Here is a 21,990-nt window from a genome sequence, read left to right on the forward strand (position 1 = left end):
AAGTTCGAGCGAAACTGCCCGCGTTTCGGCAGAATCGGCCCTCGATCATCGGAAACATCGAAAATACAAAACAAACAGGTGACGAGATAACTAGTGAGAACCGGATTAATCCGACTCTAACGTATTGAACCTGTCGATGTAAACTAGAAGCGGTATTCGGCGACTGACAAAAATAACAAAGCATAAGCGAAGAACGCGGACGGATCGCGAATGCTAATGGAGAGTCAGCGAATTAAATAAAATTTCACAGATGATGAAACAAACGGCGTGCAGTGTTAAAGGGAGCATGCACGCGTATTGACACCTACGTGTGTGCTGTGGACACAGTAGACGAACTGACAAGGGAACAATTGTCGGAGCGCCGAGCGCGGTTGTCCACCTGTTGGGACGAATATAACTCTATACAATTGCGAATAGAAGATATAGATGCGAGCGAGGTCAGGGATCGCGAAACGTTCGAGGAACTTTTTTATACTCTGTGCGCAAAAATCGCCCGATTGATTAGATCGAACGGCGTCGGGACCTCCGCGCGGTCGTCACCGCGGATCGGTGGCCCGGGAAGTTTCGAACATTCTGACGGAACCGGCGGATTCGGAGACGCTGGGTCGCGGTCGCACATTCGCCTGCCCAAGCTTAACTTGCCCACCTTCAGTGGCAAGTATGACCAATGGTTTCCATTTTTCGATTCCTTTAAGGGCACGGTGCATAATAACGAGTCCTTACCAAAGTTTGAAAAATTCCAATACCTAAAGGCCGCATTGTCGGGCGAGGCACTCGCCGTAATCGATACGTTGGAGATTTCCGAGGCGAACTACGGAGGTCGTAGGCGAGGTGCCTGGGATCTACTCCAAGAACGTTACGATAACAAACGGTTGATAGTATACACGCATATCAAGGGCCTAATGGAATTGCCACAATTGCAAAGAGAAAACGCGTTGGATATCAGGCGAATGTGCGACAGCGTTTTGCGACACATGCGAGCATTAACTTCTTTAAAGTGTAAGGCAGATTCGTGGGACGATTTAATTATATATATTTTGAGCGCAAAATTAGATCCGACGACACAGCGAGAATGGCAGAATTCGTTGATCGGTTCGACGCTACCGACATTTAAACAATTCACCGAATTTCTGGCGCATCGCAGCCGGGTTTTGGAGTCGACGTCGGCAAGAGATGCAACTGCGTCGAGGCGCGTTGAGACGCGCGCTATGTCGAGAAACGAAAACAGGCGTCAAGCGTTGCACGCGACCGCGACCGGGAACGCGTGTACCTATTGTCGAGGCGATCATTCTATTTACGCGTGCGTGGCCTTCGGGGAGCTCCCAGTCAACCAGCGCATCGCCGAAATGAGAAAGCGCAAAATGTGCCTTAACTGCCTCCGGTCCACGTCGCATCGGGCGGCGCAGTGTCCGTCGGGAAACTGCAGGATCTGTAAGGGGCGGCACAGCTCCTTAGTGCATTTAAAGGGGAGTCTTGGCGCGGGCTCGAGTGAGTCGGGAACAGATCGGGCGCCGTCGAGCGGCTCGGCTGTGACCGCGAGCGAGTCAATATCGTTGATGACCCACGGGGGGACTGGAGGGGACGCGAGCTACGTTTTTCTGTCCACCGCGATGGTCTACGTGCAAAATAAAAATAATACGCGCACACCGATAAGGGCCTTATTGGATTCGGGATCACAAGCAAATTTTGTCACCACGCGAGCGGCAAAACTATTGTCGTTAACATTGAGGCCGATAAATATAGCGATTTCGGGCGTAGGAAAGATAACGACAAATTCCACGCGCGCAACACGGCTTACGGTACGATCGCGGGCGGGATCCTTCGTCGCGGACATCGAATGCATCGTTACCGACAGAATCACGGACAAGATTCCGGCGGTCACGATAAGACGCGGCACAATCAATCTACCCGCGAACATACAATTGGCAGACCCGCAATACTTCAAGGCTGCCGAAATTGATATGTTGATAGGCGCGGAACTTTTCTGGCAGCTGCTCTGTGTCGGTCAAATCCGAGCAACACAGTCGCATCCCACGCTGCAGAAAACTCGTTTGGGTTGGATTCTGGCCGGTCGAGTAAGCGATGCATCGAGTGTCGCTGTACGAGCGCACGCGTTTCACGCAACAATTACAAATGCGAGACTTCACGAGAGTTTGAACCGCTTTTGGGATTTGGATGAAATCGCGAGTCATTCGAGCGGGACTCTGCATGAACAAGCGTGTGAGGCGCATTTTATGAGTAATGTCGCGACAGACGCGACCGGGAGATACGTCGTAAAATTACCGATAAAGCCGGGGGCCCTAACAACGATGGGCCAATCGCGCGACATCGCGATTAAAAGATTTTACAATCTCGAGAGGCGATTCGCGTGCGACGCACAATTTAAGGCAGCGTACGCGGAATTCATGAAGGATTATTTGCGACTCGGGCACATGAGGCTAGTAGCGGATTCCGAAGTCGAAAATCCGCGCGCCGTGTACTTGCCGCATCACGGCGTTTTTAAGGGCGACGCTCAAAACGGAAGGCTACGAGTTGTCTTCGACGCGTCGGCTAGAGACAGCCGCGAAGTATCATTAAATGACGTACTCATGACCGGTCCAACGGTGCAGCAGGATTTGCTATCCATCTTGCTTCGTTTCCGCATTTGGAAATATGTTTTTTCAGCCGACGTAATTAAAATGTACCGGCAGATACGCGTGCACGACTCGCAGACGCATCTGCAGCGAGTCGTGTGGCGCGATTGCCCGAGTAAGCCGGTACGCACGTTCGAGTTATTAACGGTGACATACGGAACGACGTCGGCTCCGTTCCTCGCCACACGATGTCTTCAACATCTGGCGTAAAAATTTGCAGAAGAATATCCGATTGGATCGCGTCACATTATTAATGATTTTTACGTCGATGACTTGCTTACGGGTGCAAATGCCTTGGGAGACGCGATACGCGCGCGCGATGAAATCGTCAAAATTCTGCGTGACGGACAATTTGAGTTGAGCAAATGGTTAGCAAATCATCGCGATTTATTGCCTCACGACGTCAGGGGTGAGAGGGAATCCGTGTCGTTATCCGGCGACGCGGAACACAAAATTCTCGGAGTTATTTGGGACCCGAGTAATGACAAATTTAAATTCGAGACAAGGAACGAGAAACAGGTGGGCCGCGTAACAAAACGAGCGGTTTTGGCAGAGTTGGCCGGTTTATTCGATCCGATGGGCATTGTGGGGCCGATAATAGTTGTAGCAAAAATAATGCTGCAGATGTGGCAGTTGAGGGTGGACTGGGATGAATCTCTCCCGCAAGAGATTGATGAAAGATGGAGAAAATTTCGACAGCAATTGCAGCGTCTAAGAGACTTAAAAATTCCGCGGTGGACCGGATACGGGGGCGAGCGCGAAACGCAGATCCACGGATTTTGTGACGCGAGCGAAAGGGCATACGGTGCTTGTGTGTATATTCGAACAGCCACGAGTGAAGGCCAATACAGAGTCGCGTTATTAACATCGAAATCGCGAGTTGCGCCGATCAAGGCCGTATCCTTGCCGCGATTAGAGCTAAGCGCGGCGGTGCTATTAACTCAATTAATAGAAAAGGTTCGCTCATCTATCGAAATGCAGAGAAACGACGTGATTCTGTGGTCAGACTCGACCATCGCGCTTCAGTGGATCGCATCGCCGTCTCGCAGATGAACACCTTTGTCGCCAACCGCGTCGGCGAGATACAGAGAACGACCGAAATTGATAGTTGGCGGCACGTACCCACGGCAGAAAATCCGGCGGATATTTTGTCTCGAGGAGTAAGCGTGGAGGAATTGATCGACTCCTCCTTGTGGTGGAATGGTCCCGCTTTTTTACAATCAACGGCCGATCGGTGGCCGCAAAAAAAAACGCTCGGATCGCCGGCAGACGCGCCGGAGCATAAAAAAATTGTCACTATGACAACAATTGTTGAGCCGAATCCGGTACATCGGTTACTCGCGCGTCGCTCGAGCTTGAACAAAATTCTAAGAATAGTGGCATATTGCAGAAGATTTGGCCGCGCGGGACCGCGAGAACACGCCGATTTATGCATAACGCCTTCCGAGTTGCGGGGCGCACTACATGCGATAGTCAGGAGCGTGCAGCGCGAGGCGTTCGCGAACGAATATGACCATCTGCGGGTCAACCGGGCGTTACATAAGCAGAGCTCGATACGATCGTTGACTCCATTTCTCGACGGCGAGGTCGTCGTGGGGGGTCGACTGGAAAGAGCAGCAATTCCGTACGACGCACGACACCCGATTCTGTTGCCGGGAAAAAACAGATTAACGACTTTAATTATCGAAAAGGAACACGGAGATACACTGCATTCAGGCGCACGTGCGACTTTGGCAGCCGTGAGACAACGATTTTGGCCTATTGCGGCGGCATCTGCGGTGCGTGGTGTCGTGCGGGGTTGCATTGTGTTTTAAATGCAAACCAAGGGTGTCACAGGCGAGGATGGCAGATCTACCGCAAAAAAGAGTGACGATTTCGTGACCGTTTACTCACGTGGAAATCGATTACGCCGGTCCCGTAATGTTAAAGGAGGGGAAGCGGCGGAATGCTAAATTAAGTAAAGCGTACATAGCGGTATTTGTGTGCTTCACCGTCAAGGCCATACACTTAGAGCTGGTATCAGATCTGACGTCAGACGCTTTTTTGGGGGCATTTAAACGCTTTATATCGCGACGAGGCCGTCCGGAATGCGTGTATTCGGACAATGGCACGACGTTTGTCGGCGCCAATAAACAAATTAAAGAAATGTACGAATTTGTTAGGTCGGATAAAACACAAGCAGATGTTAAACATTTTTTGTCTAACAAGGAAATAAAATGGAATTTTATACCGCCACACGCGCCTCACTTCGGCGGATTATGGGAGGCCGGTGTGAAATCGACAAAAACACACCTAAGCCGCGTGATCGGCCATGCGAACTTGACATTCGAAGAACTGCAAACGACTCTTTGCGAAATAGAGGCGGTTCTTAATTCGCGCCCGCTCGTTCCACTAAGCGCCGATCAGAATGATTATAGTTGCATAACGCCGGGACATTTCCTTATCGGTGCGGCCTTGTGTAGTTACCCTGTTGCAGATTTAACACATATTCCTGAGGGACGACTAATACAATGGCAACGGGTGGAGCAAATTCGACAACATTTTTGGGCACGCTGGAGCTCGGAGTACTTGCACACCTTGGTGCAACGCACCAAATGGCACGACAACAAGGGCGAAGAGATCAGAATCGGTCAGCTGGTGCTGATTCAACAACCCAAGCTGGCGCCGCTGCAGTGGCTCCTTGGTCGCATCAAGGAAGTGCATCCAGGAGCCGATGGAATTGTGCGCGCCGCGACTGTAGCGACGAAAGGGGGGGAAATCAAGCGACCGACCGCTAAACTCGCCGTACTGCCACTCTGAGGCGATTGACGCAAGAATTGTAAAATAAAAAAAAAGAGAGAAGAACGACAATCAACAATTGTGCCATGCGATAATAACAGATCATTATGCAATAATGTTTTTTTGAAAACCGGGCCTTCAAGGGGGGCGGAATGTTAGAATTATTAGAAAATTTAGTCGGATTATAACAGGCGTTCTTTTTCTTGTTCTCGCGTGTCTCCGGTAAAGACAATTTCTAGACGCGTTATTGTAAATATAATATTGTGACGAGCAAAGGCGAGATAAAAACATCGCGAACGGTTAAACGGGTGAACGACCGACCGTTTTTAAAAACAGTATAAAAGGAGCCCGAAAAAGCGACGCGGACAGAACGATAAGTATTATTGTACTGGAAGTGTCATTGCGGTTTTTTCTTTGTAAATTCGACTCACATCCATCGGTGTACGAATCTCTCGTTTCTGAGAGGTATAATAAAAGAGCATCTTTAACTCGACAATTAGTATATTTAAACCATCCTAGTCCAGCGCAATTCGCGAACGAGTTGAAACTCAAGCTCTTAGTACGAACAAAAAAACTTGACGTACAAACACCGCCTCTCATTTCCTTCATTATCATCCCCAATCCTTCCACTTCTTTCTCCTTTCTTTCTACATTTTTTTCCACTCCTTCTTCCCCCATGCCCTTTATCGGCGATCTTAACACTCTATTACTCCTCTTAAATTCTTCCATACTTTCCATTTCCCCTCCTTCCTCTTGCCTCTCCTTTCTCTTTTCTGCCTTTTGAAATGCCTTTATGATGGGGAGGCTGTTTGCTCTCTCCCTCATCAAGCCTTCCACCCTCGCCGGCCTTCCTGGTTTCCTTTTCTTCTCCTCTCCTTACTCTACACCTTTTTCACTTTCTCCTTCCATATCTTTCATTCCTTCAATTTCTTCTCTTTTTTCTTCACTCATCTTATCACTTTATCCTTTTTTTTCTTATTTAAAACCTTTCTTTCCCTTCCAGTTTCTCTTCTCTTTTTCCTTATCCTTTACTATCTGTCACTTCCTCCTAATCTCTCTACACTGTTTACTACTTTTACTTTTTATTCTCAATTTTCTTAAATTTCTTTTTGTTACTACTCTCTTCCCTTTAACCACCCTCCTCCCAGCCCTTTTCTTTTGTCCTCCTTTGTCCCCTTCCCCCTTTCCTCTTCCCCCCTTTCTTTGTTTTAACTCTCTACCTTTGTTCTTTATTCCAAGCCTTTCTAACCTTAAAACTCACTTCCTATTTTTTCCCAATTTTCTCTCTCAACCCTTTTCCCACACTATTTCCTCTACTTCCCCTTCTTACTCCTTTCTTCCCACCCACCTTTTGCCCACCACCCTCTCCCTACTTCCTCAAAAACCTTTCCAAAAACCTTATTTCCACAGACACACTGACATACACCCATCCACTCACTACGCTGTCGGAAACGACTAATAAATATATATATTGTGTTATTTAATGAATTTAATTTTTTATGATGAGCCCGAGATGGAAAAGGGGTGGATATGAGGCTCGTGAAAAGAGAAAGTGCGGAAAGAAAGGTAGGGAAGAAGAAGACGGAACGGATAGGCGTAGATTCGGAAAGGCGGTCGAAATGCGAAGTTAAAGTAAGAAGTAAGACGTCGCTTGCGAAGAACAGAAAAAGAGGTCGATCATTTTTTCTTTTTCCCTTTTATTTCCCGCAGTGGCAAAAGGATAGGGAAATAAGGAGTCTAGTTCCTCTCCTAATATGGTAATACCAATCTGTTCGTTGCTCGTTTCAAAAGGGCGGCACAGCGAGTAGCCGCAAACGAGTCTGTCGATATTGCCGCAGATTTACACTAATTTTTCGATATAGATTTTAACGAAAAAACTTTTTTTGTAGCAATTTGAATTTTTTTTTTGTAACAATTTGTTAAATAATTTCTAATCCAAAATCAATTTTCTATTCAAATCTACAATCTTCAAAATCAAATCTACAATTATAAATTATTCAAAAACATTACTTTGCTATTTAAAAAGTTTAATTGACAAGCATAAGATATTAAATCGCAAATATCTTGCCTGAGGCATAGATGTAGATCCGCGGAAAACCAATATCTAAAACCGATGGCGGAATATCCGACACTTACTACGGTACCAACAACGACATTCATAATTATAACAGGATCATCCCGTGAGATATAACGCAAAGCAAACATATTTCGCAGATACCTCCACCCTCGGTTGTCGGAGATCTCGCCCTTGAACTCTCCGAACCGTCGCGCGTCGGTTTGACGATTAATGAAATACATGACCGAAGCCACCGACATAATTTCAATCACTTGATTCCGCTCCCGTGCGGCAGGAGAAATTGCGGAATGGATCCTGCCTCGCACTCTTGATGCGCACGCGAGCTGGTTGCCCATAGATGTCAAGCTTTTGAAAATTTTCACCGGCGCGAGGCCACCCCTCTGCACTGTAAAAAATGTATGTAAAATTACACTAATAATATGTGTAACAGTTACATTTTTAATAATGGAAAAGTTTAAATTTACGTATTTTTACAAAAATTATTTTTTTTACTCATTGTTGTGTAATATCTCAATTTTTTTAAATGTAAAATTACTTAGTCAAAAGTATAATTCTCAAATTTTACGTAAAATTACATTTTTTTGGTAACTTTACCATAATGTATGATAAATTTTCCATCATAGGTGTATTTTTACATATTAATTTTATTTTTCAAAAAAAGCTTGTAAATTTACAATCAAAACTAATTATAATTTTACATAAAAAATAACTGAGATATTACACAACAATGAGTTAAAAAAATATTTTTTGTAAAAATACGTGAATTTAAACTTTTCCGTTATTAATAATGTAACTGTTGCAAATATTATTAGTGTAATTTTACATACATTCTGTATATACCCTGATCGGCTGAAATGGTCAGGTCACTACGCGTGCGTGAACTGGTGTAGTGTGCGTAAAACCATGCAAGAAAGTGCGTATATGTGTTGTGGATCACCGAAAAGACCAAGAGGATGGAAGAAAAACAACCGAAGTGCAATACTTTGTTTTTCCTTGTCAACGTATTCGTATATAGTAACATACCGCAGACGCGAGCAGAGGACCACAAAGGACAATCAAAGATAACCTTATACGCTTGATTTCAGTACATTAATAAATATAAAATAAAATAAGTGATTGAATTTCCAGTGAGAGTAAGAAGCTACTTGAACGAAAGGTAAGTACTCACATTTATCAGATTAATTTCTAATTAGACGATGACCACATTCAGCAGGAAAAGCTGCTTCATAACTGTTGCCAAAGTCGTAATTCTCATTAGCGTATGCTCTTAAATTTGACCAAAATAAAAAACATACAGCAATCAGATTCACGATTTTTGCAACAGATACATGCAGTTTTTTCTGCTGAACTTGATCACTCTCTAACGTGTTTTTTATGTGTACATATGTTTATGTATATGTAAAACCGACATTCACAAAATTTTGTTTCTTTGTGTAATAGCGTAATAATTTTGTTACAGCTTTATTTTGAGAAAGCATGGCAATAAATCAAAGATTTCCCTTCTTTATATATTTACACATATTTTTTATTTTTTTTTTTTTATTTAAACAATTATATTTTTCTTAAGTTGTAATTTAAAATTTAATTTTTGATGCAAAATTCTAAAATGTGAAATGTGTAATTCTGTGTTTCCTTCTATTATTTTATAAACAAGCATCAGATATTTCATAAAAATATGCCTTATTTGCAAATAACTTGTTTCTTTAATGGGTGTGGGAAACAATTTAACAAATATTTTAACTTTAAAAAACATATTCTAAGATGGCATACTACAAATTATAAAACAGAAATGAGTGTAATTTATCGGTGTAAAATGAAAGATTGCAATGTCTGTTTTACAAGTAAAACAGATTTTAACAGACACTTATATCGTCACATAAAGCATAGTAAATTTGGAATATATTGTGGATACCCAGTTTGTTTCAATAAAACACTTTTTAAAACAGTCAATAATTACGCAGTGCATGTATTTCAACATCACTCAAATATGAATTTGTATAAGCAATATGCTGATAATGGTCATCAAAAATTCAACCATAACACTGATTATAATGAATTTAGTGATAATTGTGCTATTTTTTCAGAAGAGAAAACTTTGAATCAATTTGTTTTTAACAATGACGTAAATTATGAAAAAGCAATTTTGCTTTTGTATTTAAATTTAATTACAAAATATTTTTTGACAGAACATACTTTGCAAGCTATAATAGAAAACGTATTATCTATAATTAAATTTTTTCAACAACACTTTGTCACTACTCTAACTAATAGCGATATACCTAATGAAATTAAACAAAAAATCACAGATATATTTCAAAACAGTAATGATTTTCCAAATATTTTAAGTTCTCTAAATAATAGTCTTAGAAGCACTTATACAAGAAATAAATATTTTAAAAAACATTTTCGAGTTATAATGGGTGTACAAATGAAAATAGGGTTGGATAATAATGATAAACAATGCTATTATCATTACATTCCAATATGGGATACTTTAGAAGTTTTATTAACTAATTCAAATATCCGTCAATTCTGCTTAAATTCATATAACAATTTCTATAATGACAATGTATTATTTGATATTCAAAGTGATAGTGTAATATAAAATAATAATTTTTTTCGTGAAAATAAAAACGTATTACAAATAATATTGTTACGCCGGGAACGGGGTCAGCGAACGTCTCCGGGGAAGATTGGCCTCGGTATCTTCTGGTCTTCCCCCCTCAGTGGCAGCGGTTCCCGGCTCCACTGTTGTATGCGAGGGCATCTTTTGCGACTTTAATCGCAGCACAGTTTGGTAGGGGCTTTTCTCCCGTTCTAAGCTGTATTGTGCTAAATAGTTAGCACTAATAGGCAACACATCAATCTGATACTTAATAGACTGTTCGCCTCAGTACTGATAATAGTGTCAGATGTATCAAGATGGAGACGATCCTCACTTCACCATCGAGTGTGAGGAATTGTGTGAGCTGGAACTTCAGCCCACTTCCCCAAATAGGATCAGTGGTCGGTGCTCTCCAAACTACACCCGTGGGCATGGACAGTGCGTCCCGAGTAGGATGCAAATCGCAGTCTTATACATCGTGGGATTACTTATCGCGTTCATATGTTGGGGCGGTTCGTCTCTTCTCACAAGAAGGAGAAGCAGTGCCCCAGCGCCGACCAGTTCAGGAGGAGATACAGTGGGATTTACCCACAGCAGCAGAACTGTCCCAAATGACCTCAGTGGACAGGAAGCTATTGGAGAAAGGAGCACGGAAATTCGTGCGAGGGCGTGGTGTTCTGCCTTTGAAACAAGCCACAGAGAGAATGCAACAACGACAAGAACAGCGAGCCGCTCTTGTTCGGGCGAGGGCGAGTGGATCTAGCATCAGGTTGCCGCCTATTGATCAGATTGAACAGGCGGCTGGCAGTTCATCCTCAATACCAGAAACGCCACCACTAAGTAGTCCAGCTAGTACACACGAGAGGCTCCCTACTAGCGAGGGTAGGGAACAACACGATGTTGCACAACAGAGAGAGGAGTATGATGGGGCATATTTTTATTCCGATCTGGTGCCAGTGAAGTGTCTAGCTGTAAGCTCGATGATTTGCCCCAGAGAATCTGACCCAATGCCGTACAGTCCACAGTTTCAGGTTCTGGCTGAAAGGCTCAATGACCCCGCCCAGACTGGTGTTCTATCGTCGGTTGTTCGAGGACCAAATGTTAGGGATGCTACTACAATGACATCACTAGTAAAAGCACTATCCCTTAGACCATCCACCCGTTATGAAATGGCGGCTCTGGTTCGATCAAGCGCGATGGGTCTGTCCTTGGCGGTTGAGAGTTTCCAGTCAGACCCAATTTCTTATAGGTTTATTCGTAAACCACAATCAGTGTCTGTGGGTCACATGGCTATACATCCCGGACGAGCCCCCAAAATGTTACGCCGGGAACGGGGTCAGCGAACGTCTCCGCGTTCGCGCTTTGCACTCACTTTTCTCGCACTCTCTCACCCGCGGCACTCGGACTCCGCGAAAGAAAAGAGACGGTTTAAGAAAAAAGAACGATAAAGGTTTAATCAGACTTTAACCAAATACAGAGACATCCGCACCGAATTAAGTCACGGGCCGAACTGTCATTTCTTAACCATAATAAATAGACTTCGTTCCCCTGGCAACGGGGAATCGAAACCTCGGAGCGAGCCGGCAGCTTCATGCTGCTCCGTATACCGGGCGTAACAATATTATATCAAGATGCGTTTGAAGTATGTAATCCGTTAGGTGCTTCAAAAAAGAAGTTTAAACTTGTCGGTTTGTATATGGTTCTTGGAAATATACCTTCTTATTTGAGATCAAAAGTTGAACACATACAACTTGTTTTTTTATGTTATGAAAAATATATTAAGTTTTTTGGTTGGGAAAAAATAATAGAAGTCTTAATAAACAATTTAAAAAAATTAGAGACAAACAGAATAGTTATTTACATTGCAAATAAACCAATTAATTTTATTGGTACTGTAGTAGCTATGTTAGGCGACAATTTAGGAAGCCATCAAATTGGTGGTTTTACAGAGAATTTTAATTCCTCAGAATATTTTTGTCGATTTTGTGATATAACTCGCGATCAGTTACAATCAATGTGTGTATGTAAAAATTTGAATAGAAATCCAGAGAATTATAATTCATGTGCAAATTTAGCGGAACAAACTATGAAAATTGTAAAAGGCATAAAGAAAAATTCCCCTCTAAATAAACTTAATTATTTTCATGTATGCAAGCCTGGATTGCCTTCTTGTATAGCTCATGATCTTTTAGAAGGTATTATTCCTTTTGATGTTTTGTATTGTATTAAATATTTTATTAAAAAAGGATGATTTAATTATAACTTTTTAAATTCTCGACTACGAAAAATTAAATTTATAAATGAAAGTCAATACAACAGTATCCCATTAATAACAGATTCGTGCAAAATTACAGGTGCTGCAAGTCAAATTAAACGATTATTGTTAATACTTCCTTTAGCTATTTTTGACTCGATTAAAGATACTGAAAATGATGTTTGGTTTACGATATTAAGCCTTCGAGAAATTTGTTCTTTAATTTTTGCTTGTACGTTATCTTTTAATTAAATTGCGCTATTGCAAGAAAAGATCAATGAATAGTTGTCACTAAGATTAAAATGTTTTCTAAACATAAAACTAAGACCAAAGCATCATTTTATTTGCCATTATCCAACTTTAATTTTATCTTTTGGTCCACTTAAACACTTATGGACATTACGATTTGAAAGTAAGCACAGATATTTTAAAAACATTATTAAACATTCACAAAATTTTAAAAATGTAACAAAACTTTTGTCGTATAAACACCAACTTCTACAAAGTTAACTTCCAGAAAATACATACTCTTCTTTGGTAATATCAGATAATGCAGAAGTATATTCCAGAAAATTTTAGTAACGATATTTCCTCTGTTGTAACAGATTATTTTTATAATAAAAATAATAAAAATTTTAAATATATAGCTTCAGAAATTACTTTTAAAGGCGTTACCTATAAAAGAAATATGAGCATCTGCGTAGGAAAAGACTTATGATTATTTTGTAATTTGCAAAATTAAATATTTTTTAATCAGTAGTTTTTACACAAATGTATATTTTCTGGGTACCACAATAAGAATAGTATATAATTCTGATTTTGGAATCTATGAGCAATTTGAACTCAAAGATGAAAAAAATAAAATTGATACGATTTCTTTATTTCCATACTCTGCTTTACTTGCCCCACATCCTATCCTTGAAATTCACTTAAATTCCATTGTCGTTTACAATGTTAAATATGCACCTCTTGATCTATGACATATATATGTAAGTAATACTCAATAATATTAATGATTACATATTATGTTTGTGTATAATATATATGTATATATTTTTTTACATTTTACAGATGTCTTATTTGTTTAAAGTTTGGTCGGCCGATCGAAAACAAAAAATTTCATTAGTAATAAATCAATCTGAAAATATGTTAAATGAACTTATTACAAAATGTAACAGTAAACTTGGAATTAATGGTATTACACTTGTCATGGAAAAAGATGGCACCAATGTAGATGATAATGATGTCTTGAAATTTTGTTCTGGCGAAACTTTTATATTGTTGCAAGCAGAAGAATTTTGGTCTAATAAAAATAAAACGGAATTACGCAATATAATATCTTGTGATATTCCAACTGATTCTATGTCTTCATACTCATCTTCAACAAATACGAGATATGTTTCAACACCAACAAGTGCATCACATAAACTTCAATCACTTAATGATGAAACTTGGATAAATTTTACTATTCCTTAGGACAATTTTGAAACTACAGTGCTTAATGAATTAGAAGCAGGAAAACGCAGTAAACTCATAATACATGGTGTTGTTAATCGTGTAGTATCAGAAATGAGGAATGTACAAGAGTTTATTCCATTAAAAGCATTTAAAATAGTAGCTAAAAAAATTATTGATAATTATCCTCAAACTTTCAAAGACATGGATGAAGATGGCAAATGTTTTGGAGATGGAAGTCACACGTTATATTTAAAACTTCGTGATAGAAATTGCTATCTTAATAGACCACACATGAAAAGGTCTTTAAGTCGAAGTTTGAATATACTATTGAAAAAACAACGAAAAATATTATCTGCTAAGGCTGGTTGCAGCAATTGGCAACCTGAAAATTACGTTGAGTCAGAAACAGAAGATACAATAGAGGACAAAATCGAATTTTTAAGCCAAGTTGTTTTTCAAGATATTCTAGAAAACGATCCCGACACTCAAAAAAAAGTTTATTTATATCTGGAAGTAACGTATCCCGCACAACGATTATTTCTTAATAATGTTCATAAACCACCTACAATTCAAAACTTCATGGCCAATTCTTTTAAAAAAAATATATATGTTTTGGCATTATCATAAATTAATGGGACACTCTATAACTACTTTGAAAGAACAAATGTTAAATAAGCAAGACAAGATACTTAATTATGGAAATATTAAAAACTATAAAGAAATTATTAAATCTACTAAACCAGCAGGGATTAAAGTAATTGAAATTATTGTTATGTCCGAAATTGTTTTTCTTTCGCGGTTAGGAGTTAATGAGTAATGAGAAGGAAGTTTATAAAAAAAAATATGTGTGTATGAATTAATTTTAATGTTTTATTTTAAATTTTCATAAGCCAGTCCCATTTCTTATTAGTTTGCTGGCTGCTTCTTTGTACAATGGTCCCTACAGGCGTCCCGGTTTTGGGTGCCTGGGGGATAGGTTGAACAGGCGCGAGTTTAACGATGTGAACGCGTGGTTTAAAATCTTCTACGTGTGTTATCCGCGGTAATGACGATGCGGAGGGTCGCGGCGGAAGAGCTTTCGTTAGTTGCGTGGGAGGGGGTCGCGGAGGAGGGACCGCTGGCGGTGTTGAATCTGTATTCCGTGGTGGCGTCCTGTATCCTGCGGGAGCCGGCGTGGGCCCTATTGGGAAGACGGCCGGATTAAACACCCCCGGTGTCTTAAAGTTACGCAATAGTTGCCGCGCCTTTTCACGTCGCCCAGCGCGGCAAGATCTCCGGCCCCTATGTCTCCTTTTATATGTCTATAATAAAATGTAGAAATGAAGTAAAGGCTTTCCTTTGTGGATGAGATTTTCGTTAATTATTTAACACGTCGTTAATTTGGTTTCGTATTTTTGCCCGGGTTTCAAGAGGTAATTCGTATATCCATGCCCAGGAATTTCTCTTTTTATTGTGGCTTACGGTTGGTTTAAAGAGAGGCGGAGCGGGGGTCGTAAGTTGGTAGGGAGTCCATTGGACGTTGTATCCCGTGATAGATTCGTTATTCATCTAAAAAAAAATTAGAGGTTTGTTAAATTTTGTTGCTACGCTACTCTTAAGTGGCCCAGCGCGCAACCAAGGATCGATGGGTTTAATTAGAGGCGATAATAGCTGCTTGGGGCAGCGCGTTGAATTTCGGAGCGAAGGAAGCGAGGCGGCGATCGCTACTTGAGGCAGCGCGCCGTGGCTCAGGGTGATGGAAGTGAGGCGGCGATCGCTACTCGGGGCAGCGCGCCGAGGCTCAGGGTGAAGGAAGCGAGGCGGCGATCGCTACTCGAGGCAGCGCGCCGTGGCTCAGGGTGAAGGAAGTGAGGCGGCGATCGCTACTCGGGGCAGCGCGCCGTGGCTCAGGGTGAAGGAAGCGAGGCGGCGATCGCTACTCGAGGCAGCGCGCCTTGGCTCAGGGTGAAGGTCTCGAGGCGGCGATCGCTACTCGGGGCAGCGCGCCGTGGCTCTGAAGGAAGGGATAGTGAGGCGCGATTACTTTGGAGAAGCGCGCTTAAGCCCTTAAGGGTTTGAATTCAAACGATGAGAGTGTTGTACTTTTAGCTGGATTTTATTTCTTCGTCCGTACAGTCTTTGGTTCTCGCGCTTCCTAGTGCTCTTCGCCGTCGGAGATCGTTGAGATGATAATGCGATACAGGTTCGAAAATTCGCGGCTTTTATATGAATAGATGTTAGGCTCCGAGGGCGAGGGGAGTAAGGATTCTCCTTTTGCCCCGCGAAATTCCTTTGTGAAGGATTTCGATTTTTCAACAATTTAAACATTTAATTTTGCAACTTCGATAATGTTTTTGTCCCTTTTATATGGTCGTGATTTCGCTGGTGTGGATCGCTCGCGCCTAACTATTTTGTTTAACCGTCAAATAAGAACCTTGTTTTTTTATATCTAGTTTTACTTCCGCATTGCGGGCATATTCAATTTTAATTTTCTTATTTGATTGCTAAATCTACGTTGTTTTTGGGCTTTGAGTTTACTTAATCGCTTCTTTAGAATGTCTGGACGCAATGCTTTTCGTTTTATTAGTATTTTGTTTATTTAAAAAGGCGTACAGCCTATTTTCTCTTCTTTCATTTGTTTTATTGTTGAGTTTAATTATTTAATAGATGTTTTAAGTTTTTTTTATACCTTTTCATGCCTGGCTTCGTTGTATGGCGCCCAATTTATCGCCGCTCTTGTTAATTGTAAAATTACAACTAGGCAATGTCTTACGTACGTGATGTTCACGTGTACGCGGGCGTGATCGAGAGTATGAACGTGAGCGTGAACACCGGGTGATGTGTCGGGCGGCCGATCGGTACAATAATTGATACATCACGATGTATCGACCGCGCGACAATCACCGGTGCCGGGTAACTAGGTAATGATAACGGTACGCCGGTACATCAAAGTAATTAATTTAAATGAAAGAAAAGAAAAATACGAAAAAGAAAAGAACCCAAAGAAAAAGAAATATATATATATATTGTGGAGGCCTCCGGACGTAACATCCCCCTTCTTAAGTACGAACATAGTGAGCTGGCGAGCTTGATGAGCCCATGCGTTTTATAAGTTCTGGAATACATTCGGAAGCGTCCGGTATATATATGTGTGCGGCTCGGGATTTGTTTCGAAGTTGCATTACATTTAAAATATTTTCTTAATACTTAACGTTTAATAGGAAGTTTTTGAGCCTTAAATGACTGGAATGCTCTTTCCTCTTTAAAGAAAAGAAAAATAAAGAAAAAGATAATGATAAGAAGATAAAAGAAAAGAATAGAAAAGAACGAGGTCTCTATTTTAGAGCATCACAGTCATTCAAATCCTTAATTCTAGAGAAAAATAATTTGAGTATTAACTAAACGTATGTAATGAACAAAAGAAAATTATACTACTGGCGATTTACTATTTTTCTGCGGCTTGATCATAAAGGTTTTTTTTTTTTTTTACCTAAATAATAATAATAATAATAAAAGGAAAATAATAGGAAAGAGAAGTAAGAGAAAGGAAGGCGATTCTTGCTAAAATTACGAATAAGCACATTTCTTTAATCGATTTGAATGTACTACTCGCGTCGTATTTCTTATTTTTATTCGTATGTTTCCTCGGTCTAAAATTTCAGTAATTAAATACGGTCCGAAATATTCTTTATCGAGTTTGCTGATTTTACTGTTATTCAACAAAAGTACATAGTTTCCTACTTCGAAATTTTCCGGGTGTGCGCGTTTATCATAATATTCCTTGGATCGCAATTTATTTTTATTCAGTCGGTTTCGGGCGGTGTCTTGAAGTCGGCGGATGTCGTTGATGAGATTCGTCAAGTAAGCCGGATAGGTTTCAGACTCGACGAGAGAACAGTAGGCGGAGGGGAGGCGTGCTGTTACTCCAAAGACCAGTTCATGGGGAGTGTACCCCGTTCCTTCGTGTACTGCGGTATTATACGAGAAATTGGCGCGTTCTATTAATCCATCCCATTCGTCTTCAGCCTCTAAGAAGCATTTGAGATATTCGGTGAGAACGATGTGCGATCTTTCTAATGATCCATTAGATTGAGGATGGTGGGCGGTTGTTCTAAGATGTCGTATTCGAAAGCTTTTGGCAATGTATTTAAATAAATTGCTCATAAAATTAGTCCCTTGATCGGTTAGTATGCTTCTGGGGCATCCGAATCGACAAATAAAATTGTTTATAAATGAAGCAGCCTCCGGACGTAACATTATTATGAAGCATTTCAAAGGAGACTTCAATGAATTATTTAGAACATATTCTGTAAGTAATATTTAATATGTGTGAATGATTATCATTATTTATGTGTGCGTGTATGTATACACATTTATGAAATTAAATTATTTATGCTTATGTCTAAGAATAATTAATTTGTTGTACAAGAAGGAACAACTTTAAAAGAAATTCAAGCACCTATTGTTGCACCATGCATTGTAATAATCGGTATGTACCATATTTTATAAATATTTTTATTTAAAAACTGTACTTATCATATTTTTCTACGTACAATGAACTGTGTGTTTTAGATGATGCAGAACATCAAATGTTTTATTTATTTATAGAAGAGAAACATATCGACCGAACTAATTGTTTCTATGAAGCCTTACAAATGTTAATGTCATCATATTACATTTTCAACATGGAATATCCAGCTCTTGTACTTTGGAATTTGTACAAAAATATTTTTAAAATATTCATCCAGCTACAGGTACAAAATCACGAAAAATAGCAACTAAATATAAGGTACTCTCCCTTTTTAACAAACTTAGAGATGTTGATAGTACACTGCTCAAAAGTGATATAGCATAAAAAAATTCTATGCAAAAATTGTCAAACTTTAACCGACGGTAACTCCGCGAAAAATTATCGTAAAATTATGATTTTTTTTTCAATGAAAACTTGGAATCTCTACTTTAAGATGCTGTAGTTGGATTTTAATTTTGATTTATTTTTAGTACTGTAACATCTCAAAATGTGAGAACATGTTTAATGTATTAAAAATTACAAAGTTTAACGGAACGTACGGACTTGCTACATTTTTTAAGATAGATTCTGTTTGCAAAAACATAAAATCTAAACCTTTCTCTTTAATTAAAAAAAAAATAAAGGTTGCTGCGATTTTTTTTCGCAAAGATACAGCATTTTAAAGTAACCCTTGCATTTTGGCATATACCGCCGGCATTAGCATTACCCGATGTGCACCACGGGGAGGTTGCCGGTCGGATTTTGCACATTATATGGCCCTGAAAAGAGCCGTTTTTGAGTGTGTGCGTGTGCGTGTGTGTGTGTGTGTGTGTAAATTTTAATAATATGTATTTTCTCCGCGTTGTTGGATCACTGCTTGTAATCGGTTTCTCATATTAATACAGGCTCTAATTTTTTCTTGTGAAATGTCATTCCAGATTTGAATTAAAGTTTCTGATAAATCTTCCAGATCGACAGGTTGTCTTGTTAAATTTCGCAACCTACGACCCATTATGTCCCATACATGTTCTATGAGGTTTAAATCTGGACTAACTGCAGGATGTGGAGGCAGTCTATTTGAATTTTCCGCCATAAATTCGCGGGTAATGCGTGCGGTATGCGGTGGTGCGTTATCTTGCATAAGAATAAAATTTCTTCCTATGCGACGACTCATTGGTAACACATATGGTCGCAAAATTTCTCCTACATATCGTACCGCTGTCATTCGTGGTGCTGGTAAGACAACAAAATTAATACGATGATTCCAAGTGATTCCTCCCCATACCATTATGGAGCCGCCGTTGAATCCTCTTACAGGAGCGACGCACGCTCTGTCATACCGCTGTCCCCGACGACGCCAAACTCGAATTCGTCCATCAGAACCGAATAACGAAAATCGTGATTCGTCGGTGAAGAGCACATTTTGCCATTGCCGCACTGTCCAATAAACATAAGTTCGCGCATATTCTAAGCGAGCACGTCGATGCTGAACATTTAACATCGGTACACGGTAGCGACTCCGAGATCTTTGACCTGCCTCATGCAAACGGTTTCTCACCGTCTGATCACTAATGTGACGATCTGGCATGACTGCTTCTGCAATTCGTCGAACTGTGGTTGTTGGATTCCTAATAGTAAAATTGACAATAGCGCGATCTTCTCGTACGGTTGTAATGCGTTCTCGACCTTGTCTTTGTTCTGGTAGCAATTTTCCCGTTTCTTGATATCGACGCCAAATGCGAGAAACTATTGATTGATTTATACCAAGTTGTCTTGCAGTGTACGATTGAGAGAAACCTTCTCTCATAAGCGCAATAATTTGCGCACGCTTCACTTGACTTAGTGGCCGCATTTTGTAAATTATTCACTAAACCTGTACGTTCTCGGGACAGTACAACTCGAGAATGAATGGAAAATGCTTCTAAATGTAAACAAGACACTGATCTGACTTCAGTCAAGTGCCAATTCAGGACAGACTTCACACCGTCCGAAGTTTGGAAGTCTTCCAAAGACAACCTGTCGATCTGGAAGATTTATCAAAAATTCTAATTCAAATCTGGAATGACATTTCACAAGAAGAAATTAGAGCCTGTATTAAGGGGTTATATACAGTTAGACGGCCGAAAAAAAGTGACTTTTCCAGAGTGTTTTCCGAAGAAACTTTTACATTTATTAATCCAAAAATTTATACACATATTATGGTATCTTTTAACAGTATTTTAAGACCTAAAATTAGTAAAAATATTTATTTGAAAAAGAGTTACAGCTGATCTCCGGGAGCTCCTCTTAAAAAAGACGTTTTGCGGTGACCACTATATGTCGGAACTGGATCATCTGAAATTAAAAAACCAAACAGATTTCGTTACAGTAATGTCAAATCTAGTAATTAATCGAAGGAATAAGCAAAATAAATTTTTTTAACAAAATGGCGGCTTCGAAAAAAAAAATCGATTTTTCACCGAAATTTCGGCTCTAAATTGTTTATAAAAAATAAAATATTGTTACGCCCGGTACACGGAGCAGCGTGAAGCTGCCGGCTCGCTCCGAAGTCTCGGTTCCCCGTTGCCAGGGGAACGAAGATTATTTACTTACTAAATAACAGTTCTGCCCGTGCCTTGAATCGGTGCAGTCGCTGTATCTTTGCATGCTCTAATTAAACTGTTCGTTCCTTTTTATAAATCGTCTCTTTCTTTCGCGGACCTCAGGCGCCGCGAGTTAGTATGTGTGTGAGTGTGTGAGAGACGCGAACGCGGAAACGTTCGCCGACCCGTTCCCGGCGTAACATTTTGGGGGCTCGTCCGGGATGGCTACGCATGCGGCGAAGAGGAGGCGATCCCGTCAGGAGGATCCTGCTTCGTCTGAGGCGGCGGCGTTCGAGTCGCTTCGCCAGGAGATGCGTCAGCTGCGGGTCGAGCAGGAACAGAGGGAGGAGAGTCTGCGGGCTGAGATTCGTCTGCGTGATGATGCGATCACGAGGATGCAGAGCCGAATATTGCAGCTAAGTCCCTCCAATAATTTTTCGCGCGTCTCCGGTGTTCTTCCGGCGGAGGGGGGCGCGAGTTTTGTTCCGGATGTCCCTCCGGTTGAGGGTGACGCGCGTTCCGTGTCCGGGTTGAATCTAAAGTTAGATACATATGACGGTTCCGTTCCGTTGCGGGAGTTAAAACACATTGACAGGTACACAAATCTAAGAGAAAGTTATATATAGAAGATATTCTTACTAATTTACTTTCTTATGACTTGTAAGTGTGTTCTTAAGGATTGCTTCTGCAAGATACTTAAACACTCTTTGGATGTAATAGTAGAAAACCAATACCTCTTATCTTACTTATTGAGAGTGAACATTGGCTTAAGAGCTACCCTTAATTGGGCAACTCTATTGCCCTGTTTAATATCAATAGGGGGAATAGGAGTAACTATAACATCTATATATCTGAGTAAAAGAGATATTAATCTCTTGAACAAAAAGATTATAGAATTGCAAGAAGAAATTAGAAATTTGCAAATTATAGATAGACCCTCAGATATATTGTCTTCTACTAGATATCCTATTAGTCCAAGCACCAACACAGACCACTACCAGGCTACTACGGACATTTCTGCTAGATTGATAAGATTCAGGAATCAAGATGGCCAATCCTAATCCTGTAAATCCAGTTCAAGAGGAAGAACATGAGATTCGTGAAGAACCAGCTG

At 40.5% G+C, this 21,990-nt stretch overlaps 2 protein-coding genes and 1 pseudogene across 2 annotated transcripts; all 3 read left to right on the plus strand.

The window, feature by feature from the left end:
- The first annotated feature begins 216 nt into the window (after nt 1–216).
- LOC139111390 (uncharacterized) lies at nt 217–3,686 on the plus strand. The gene is made up of 3 exons (XM_070671646.1): nt 217–223; nt 274–2,748; nt 2,854–3,686. The coding sequence occupies exons 1-3, from the start codon at nt 217–219 to the stop codon at nt 3,684–3,686; spliced, it is 3,315 nt and encodes a 1,104-aa protein (XP_070527747.1).
- Nucleotides 3,687–4,553: 867 nt separating this feature from the next.
- LOC139111391 (uncharacterized) lies at nt 4,554–5,432 on the plus strand. Its single transcript, XM_070671647.1, has one exon. The coding sequence runs from the start codon at nt 4,554–4,556 to the stop codon at nt 5,430–5,432; it is 879 nt and encodes a 292-aa protein (XP_070527748.1).
- Nucleotides 5,433–12,873: 7,441 nt separating this feature from the next.
- LOC139111202 (uncharacterized) lies at nt 12,874–14,622 on the plus strand (annotated as a pseudogene).
- Nucleotides 14,623–21,990: the final 7,368 nt, after the last annotated feature.

Source organism: Cardiocondyla obscurior, linkage group LG23 (assembly GCF_019399895.1).
Source record: "Cardiocondyla obscurior isolate alpha-2009 linkage group LG23, Cobs3.1, whole genome shotgun sequence".
Taxonomy (NCBI): Eukaryota; Metazoa; Arthropoda; class Insecta; order Hymenoptera; family Formicidae; genus Cardiocondyla; species Cardiocondyla obscurior.

Coding starts and splice junctions, on each gene's coding strand:
- LOC139111390 (XM_070671646.1), top strand. Junction 2,749..2,853: donor CGTGTGGCGCGATTGCCCGA/GTAAGCCGGTAC, acceptor AAAAATTTGCAG/AAGAATATCCGATTGGATCG.
- LOC139111391 (XM_070671647.1), top strand. CDS start 4,554: ATGTTAAAGGAGGGGAAGCGGCGGAATGCTAAATTAAGTAAAGCGTAC.